Below are 6,644 nucleotides of genomic sequence, written 5' to 3' on the forward strand. Positions count from 1 at the left end.
GGTGCTTGCAGCCTGACCCAAACCACAACACTTCATCCCCTGCTGCCCCTAATGTCCTCTCAGATGGCTTGCTGGCAGGAGGGGCAGGCCAGCCAAGAGGAAGCTGCGTTGGCCAGATGGTTGGTTTGCAGGGCCCTGCTGGTGATTTATCTGAGCCTCACTGCCGTGCATGTACAAGCAACTCTGCCATCCTCTGGCTGGGGATGATTGCGTCTGCACGCTCCTCTGGCTCCCCTACATCCAGATGATCCCATAAATCTTCCATGAGATCTGTGCTGTAGCACTGCTTAGGAAAGCAGCAGTAGGTTAAAATGCCCGAGCAGGTTTGTCCTGCCTGTTCTGAGACAGCACTTTGAAGTGCCAGTGCCGGGTCCGTGGGGGATGGAGCTCTCGTGTTGGCTGGAACAGACACTGCAAAGCAAAGTTCTGGGAAAGAGATTAAAATGCATTTCTGATCCTGGAAGAATTGATCAGCTCATCGTTGCAAGGCTCCCTTCAAGTGTTTTAACAGGGGAAAATCAGCCTTTCAGGTGCTTTCTGTGCCAAAGGCTTCCATTTACTGTATCAAACAGAGTGACTACTGGAACCACCGGGCTCCCGCATGCTGTTCCAAAAATTAGCTCCACAGTGCCCTTATTCAGTCAGTCTCAGCAAATTCGTGGGGCTTTTTAGAAAGTCCAACTAGCCATTAGAGTGATCCAGCCATTTCATCTTGAAATAACACAGAAAATCAGGTCTGCTTGTGCTCAAACTCCAGAAACCAGTACCGGGCTCAAGAGCACGTGGTACCCAAACCCATTGCTACTCACAGAGGAACAGTTGGGCCCATCACCCAAAGGCAGAGGCTCTCTGCAGCCCTTGGGACTGCTGCTAGGTCCTGGAGAGCTCTGAGGGCCCCAGCAAGAAGCACAGGAGCTGCAGGGCTTGGGAGAGCTCCCGTGGCTCTGAAGGAGGCTGTGTGTTTGGGGGGGCATTGGCTTTGCCTGCTGTTCAGGAGTTTCTTTGATTTCACAGCCTGGTAGGAATGGGAACAAACAGGAGGTTGGTGTCATCCCTGGCAGGAGGGATGTGACTCAGAGGCACACAGGCTCTTCTGCTGAAGTGCTGGAAGCAGTGACACTGGCTACCACCAGCAGTGAGGGCTACGGACTGTGGGGGTGTCCAGCTACACAGTTAACATAGAATCACAGCATCATTTAGGTGGAAAGAGAGCTTTAAGATCATCAAGTCCAACCGCTAACTCAGCAGTGCCAGGTCACCACCAAACCATGTCCCTCAGCACCACATCTGCCTGGCTTTTAAACACCTCCAGGGATGAGGACTCTGCCACTGCCCTGGGCAGCCTGGGCCAGGGTTTGCCATAGTCTTACGGACTGTGGGGGTGTCCAGCTACACAGTTAACATAGAATCACAGCATCATTTAGGTGGAAAGAGAGCTTTAAGATCATCAAGTCCAACCGCTAACTCAGCAGTGCCAGGTCACCACCAAACCATGTCCCTCAGCACCACATCTGCCTGGCTTTTAAATACCTCCAGGGATGAGGACTCTGCCACTGCCCTGGGCAGCCTGGGCCAGGGGTTGCCATAGTCTCCTGTGGTCAGCTGTGGACCTTAGGTGCATCCCAGGATAGCTTGTGCCCCTGCACTCAACCAGGCTGCCTAGATATTGGCACTAAAGAGCGGTCCTGAACTTTGATGATCTGGATTTGATCATTCTTGAGCCTGGCTGGTGCTTTTATGAAAGATTTGCATGTGAAACCATTTCAGCTGTGAGCTAATTGTATGATTGCAGTCTGATTTGCTCTTCCACCTTCTTTGTTGTTGCTGCTTTTTTCTCGTTGTTGTTGCTTTTTTTCCTTTGAAGAGGCTTGTCGTGAATTACAAAAAGAGGATTTTAATTCAGGAGACCTTGATGACTTATTATACCTTATCACTCCTTAGGCATGGAGTACAGCTTGTGCTTTTTTTTTTTCTCCTTCCTCCACTTGTTTATCTCCCACATCTCCTCCTCCACCACGACCACTCTGAGGTAAATCAGAAGAACACTCCTCCATTAGAGAACGGCATGGTACTTTTTCAAGTGATTCACTCAGGCAGGAGTGGGCAAACACACTTTCATCTTCCTTTTCTGCTACTGTTTGTTGGCACAAAGTGCCAAGTGGCCCAAGTACATTTCACAGGCGATGGGAAATCTTGCTGGGAAACCTTGCTCTTTCTTTATGTGGCTGGTCAGGGACAGATTTGTCCTTCATGCAGCAAAATCAGTGCAAGTTCATATGGACTGGATACGCTTTTGAAATGTTTTTGATCATCTCTCCCAGGAGTAGAGTGATGGCAAATGTTTCTCCTCTCTTGTCCTAAATTCATTTTAGAAAGCTGTGTAGTTCACGGTGGTTGGTTTCAGCTCAGCTCTCTGGCAGTGATGAACTTGTGGCAGGGCCAGTGGCTGTGCCCCCAGTGATACATCTCCCTTGGGCTGGGATGCCACCAGATTGCTGAATGGCAGCGAGGTCAGCTGCTGTTTTCTGCATGAGACCCATCTTTCCATGCTCAGGAACTGGGCTCTTAAGTTCAGGTCTCTCTGGTTTAAGTTTTGGGGGTGTTTCAAGTGCACTTTGCAAACGTTCTCAGTGCAGGCACTGCTGTCCTGCCATTGCTTTGGGTACTGAAGCCCCAGAGGGAGCAGGGCAAACAGAAGGCAAGGTGCTGCTCACAGCTTTGCCTGTCGAGTGCAGCAGGCTGAGATGTGGAGAAAATAAGGGGCAGACCTTTAGGTGTGGTGCTGGGGCAGAGGTAACCCCCCTGGGCTGCAGGAGGGCTCACACGTGCTGGCATGAAGCACTGGTGACACTTGTCCAGGGTAGCAAGAAATGCAGAATACAGCAACATCTGTCACAGGCCTGTCCATGTCACCTTGTACTGCAGGCACTGCAGTCACAGCAGCCCAAGGGACTCTGCCCTGCCACTGGTCACTGGGGGGGCAGGTAAGGATCAGATCAGTCTGTGCTAAGGGACTTCAGGTATCCAAGCTGCAAATGAGAAATTCCCTGAGGAGGCTTCTCATCAGAGGGCTGGAAACCCCTCATTCCAGACCAAACCAGCCCTACCCAGGGATTTGTATCCATGGGCTTTTGCTGCTCTTGGTATTCAGAAGAAGTATGTCCAGCCCCAGTCTCAGCCTTGAACTTCTCCTGGGATACCAAACATACCAAATCTCCTCCCTAAGGACTGACAAAAGCATGACACAACTTAAATGCAATATTAAGCAAGTGAATCCCCTGCTGTATGTGTTTCAGCTGCCTTAAAGTTTGCAGCTACCTGGTTGTCAGCTGTGCATGCTCCCCTCCCCAGGACCACATCCTTCCCCTGTGCTGTGCTTTAGGGGCTGCTTTGCCACACTCCAGAGAAAAGGAGAGCCAGGCTTTCATTTTGTTGTGCATACCCTCAAAACAAAATTGTGAGCTGGGTCCTGTTTGTGGAGTATTTACCGCTGGGGGTGCGAAGAGGCAGGATGAACACAGCCTCAGATCCTCATCCCAAGATGAGTTTCCAGCACTAGCAGTGAGAAAAAGCCACCTCAGGCTTGTTGACTGAGCAAGCTCCCAGTGGAATAGCAATCACACACCCCCGCCAGTGCCGTTATCATGGCATCACTTCTTCTGACAATAACTGCTCTTTAAACTCTCCAAATTATGTCAATCTTTGGTTTGCTGCTTTCTGGTTTTGCTGCCAGTCTCCTGCCAGACAGTGGTGGCTGGTGGGGGCAGCGTGCTCCTCCCAGGGCACAGCAGCCCACAGGAGACCCCGCTTGCTTTGACCAAGACCAGACGTGGGTGTGAGAGCCTGCCCAGCACTGCCCCAGCCGAGGCAGGAGCTGCGATTCCGAGCTGATGTGTTCCAGGTGGCCACAGAAGGTAACGCGGTGGTGTTTTGTCTTTGCACAGCCAGCAGGAGTCACCTGCAGCTGCGCAGCAGCGGGAGGAGGGGAGCCCAGCGAGCCCGGCTCCTCAGCCCCACCATCCACCTGCCCCACAGCGCCGTCTGCATGGTGTTCCAGTACCAGGCGTGGGGCAGCAGCGGGGTGATGCTGCGGGTCTGGCGGGAGGCCAGCCAGGAGCACAAGGCGCTGTGGGTCATCGCCCAGGACCAAGGGGAGGAGTGGAGGGAAGGCCGCATCATCCTGCCCAGCTACGACATGGAGTACAGGGTAAGGTGGCTGGGGAAGGTGTGCTGGGCATCTCCAGCAGCTTTATTTCTGCCTTTCAGAGCCAGGGCCCCTTCATCATTAGGGAATGTGGCTGTTTTCATTGTGTTTCTGGAGTTACCATAGTAACTAAACGACACTGTTTGTTATTCAGAGAGTGCCTGTCTTCTGCACAGACCTGGGCCTTTGTTCAGCCTGTTGCCTTTTATATTCCATAAATCTCCCACTTCATAAATATTTCCCCATTTATTTATTTTTTTTTAATTTTGTTTTGTGCATTTTCCCCCAACTGATGGTCATCAGGTAGCTTGACTAAAGGCAGGCACACAGCTCCAGGGAGCAAACCCAAACCCTGCAGGCAGAGCTGGGGAGCTGGGAAGGGACACAAGCAGCAAACAGCCCTTCTCCAGCCTCAGCTGCTAGTGCTGACGTGGGAGAGGGAAGAGGGAATGCAAGTTTGTTTGTGAATCTGCTTCTCAGGTACCCTAAGCCAGGTCAGAGAGCTGGGTGCAGTGGCACCAGGGCATCAGTGGAAGAGAAGGAATGAGATGGAGGGAGCTGTGCTGCTCGTCCCAGCTGCTGGAGCCCATCTGATACAACCATGCCAGCACCCCGTGGAGAGGCTGCTGCTTCCAGGAGTCCCTTTGGCACCATTAGCCCTTGCAGGCAGTGTCTGTGTGCCAGGGAGCCAGGGTTATTGTTGTCACTTGTTAATGGGCATCAGCAAGGCATGCAGCACCCTCCAAAGCAGAAGGAAACATGTCCTGGCAGGGTTGAGGCAGTGCTTCAATGAGCACCCTTGCAGGGAGCCTTGCTCCAGCCATCTCCCAGCCCTGACCCTGACCCAGGGAGCTGCTCTCAGGCCACTGAGCCCTCCCAACCTCTGCCTCCCATGTGGGTTGATGGTCCAACATTGGGACTAAAAGCTCTGATGCTCTGTCCCCTGAGCAGTCAGATGCCCTTCAGGGAGGTGTCCTTGCAGGCAGGTATGGATCAGGGCTGCACAGGCACCCAGGGTGAAAGAGAGCACCTAAAATGAAGAGAGGTTTGTGAAATATACGGCCCTAGGAGATTATTTGGACCCTTTAGAGTAGGTCAGGAGATATAACTCCAAAAGCTTTGCTCTGGATCTGTGTGACTTGGGGGCATTGGTTGATGAGAAGCTTAGTATGAGCCAGCAATGTGCACTTGGAGCCCACAAAGCCAGCTGCATCAAAAGAAGCATGAGCAGCAGGTCAGCAGAGGTGCTTCTCCCCTCTACTCTGCTCTGGTGAGGATCCATATGAAGGGCTGTGTTCAGCTCTGGGGCCCCCAGCATAAGAAGGACATGGGTCTGTTGGAGTGAGTCCAAAGGACAATGTCAAAGATGCTTGGGGGGCTGGAGCACCTCTCCTGTGAGGCCAGGCTGAGAGAGTCAGGGTTGTTCAGCCTGGAGAAGAGAAGGTTCTGGGGAGATGTTGTATTGGCCTTCCAGTACTTAAAGGGAGCCTACAGGAAAGATGGGGAAGGACTCTTAACAAGGCCACAACAAGGTGCAATGGCTTCAAACCAAAAGAGGGTAGGCTTAGATTAGATGTAAGGAAGAAGTTCTTCACTGCAGGGGTGGTGAGGTGCTGGAACAGGTTGCCCAGAGAGGTTGTGGATGTCCCCTCCCTGGAAGGGTTCAAGGCCAGATTGCATTTGAGCAACCCAACCTAGTGGGAGGTGTCCCTGTGCATGGCAGGAGGGCTGGAACCAGATGATCTTAAGGTCCCTTCTAACTCAAACCACTCTGTGATTCTCTGAGTAGTTTACACGTGTGTGTTTGGTTTTTTAATAAAATACCAGTAAACACAATATGCCTACAGATAAAAATGAAGGGCACTGGCTAGCCACTTTGTGTATTAAATGTGGATATATCCACATTAGCTAAATAACAGCATCATTATGTAAATAATGCAAGTCTCTCCACTCAGCAGTTCTTAGAGCTAATGACTCTATTTATTTTTGTAAATATATTTGCCTGTGATTAAGTAGGAATAGATCGACCCTTCTCCTCTAACATTTCAATACTTCTTCTGTGATGCTGGTGGGAGCAGCACTTCACAGTTAAAGTAGCTGTGCATTTTGTGTCCTTCCCTTCCTTTTTCTCATCAGTTAATACCACGGGCCAAATCTGCTGCTGCTGTAAGTCAGTGTTGTGTCACTTGCATCGTCTGTGCAGGGGCTGGGAGGTGGCCTGTGATGCAGAACACTAATTCCCTGAGTCTTTATTCTGTGTGAGAGGCATTTAATTGAACAAATTGCAAGCTGAGTGCTGCCAGGCCAGGTGATGATCCCACCCAGCCCACCCCTGCAGAGCAGGTTTCCTCAGGGAAGGGGTGGCAGAGGCAGGGCAGAGAAGCTCACCCACAGGGTGTGCAGGGGAAGCCAGGAGCAGGTTTCCTCAGGAGCAGCAGCC

At 51.6% G+C, this 6,644-nt stretch overlaps 1 protein-coding gene across 1 annotated transcript in view; it reads left to right on the forward strand.

The window, feature by feature from the left end:
* Nucleotides 1-6,644, forward strand: part of NRP2 (neuropilin 2) — a gene marked incomplete at both ends in the record, with an annotated part of 39,805 nt that overhangs the window by 30,493 nt on the left and 2,668 nt on the right. The window contains 2 exons of the mRNA XM_008941652.1: nt 104-107; nt 3,949-4,207. Coding sequence (XP_008939900.1) covers nt 104-107; nt 3,949-4,207 — 263 coding nt within the window. The remainder of the gene's footprint in view (nt 1-103; nt 108-3,948; nt 4,208-6,644) is intronic.

This window comes from Merops nubicus, unplaced genomic scaffold (genome assembly GCF_000691845.1).
Source record: "Merops nubicus isolate BGI_N331 unplaced genomic scaffold, ASM69184v1 scaffold5566, whole genome shotgun sequence".
NCBI classification, from domain to species: Eukaryota; Metazoa; Chordata; class Aves; order Coraciiformes; family Meropidae; genus Merops; species Merops nubicus.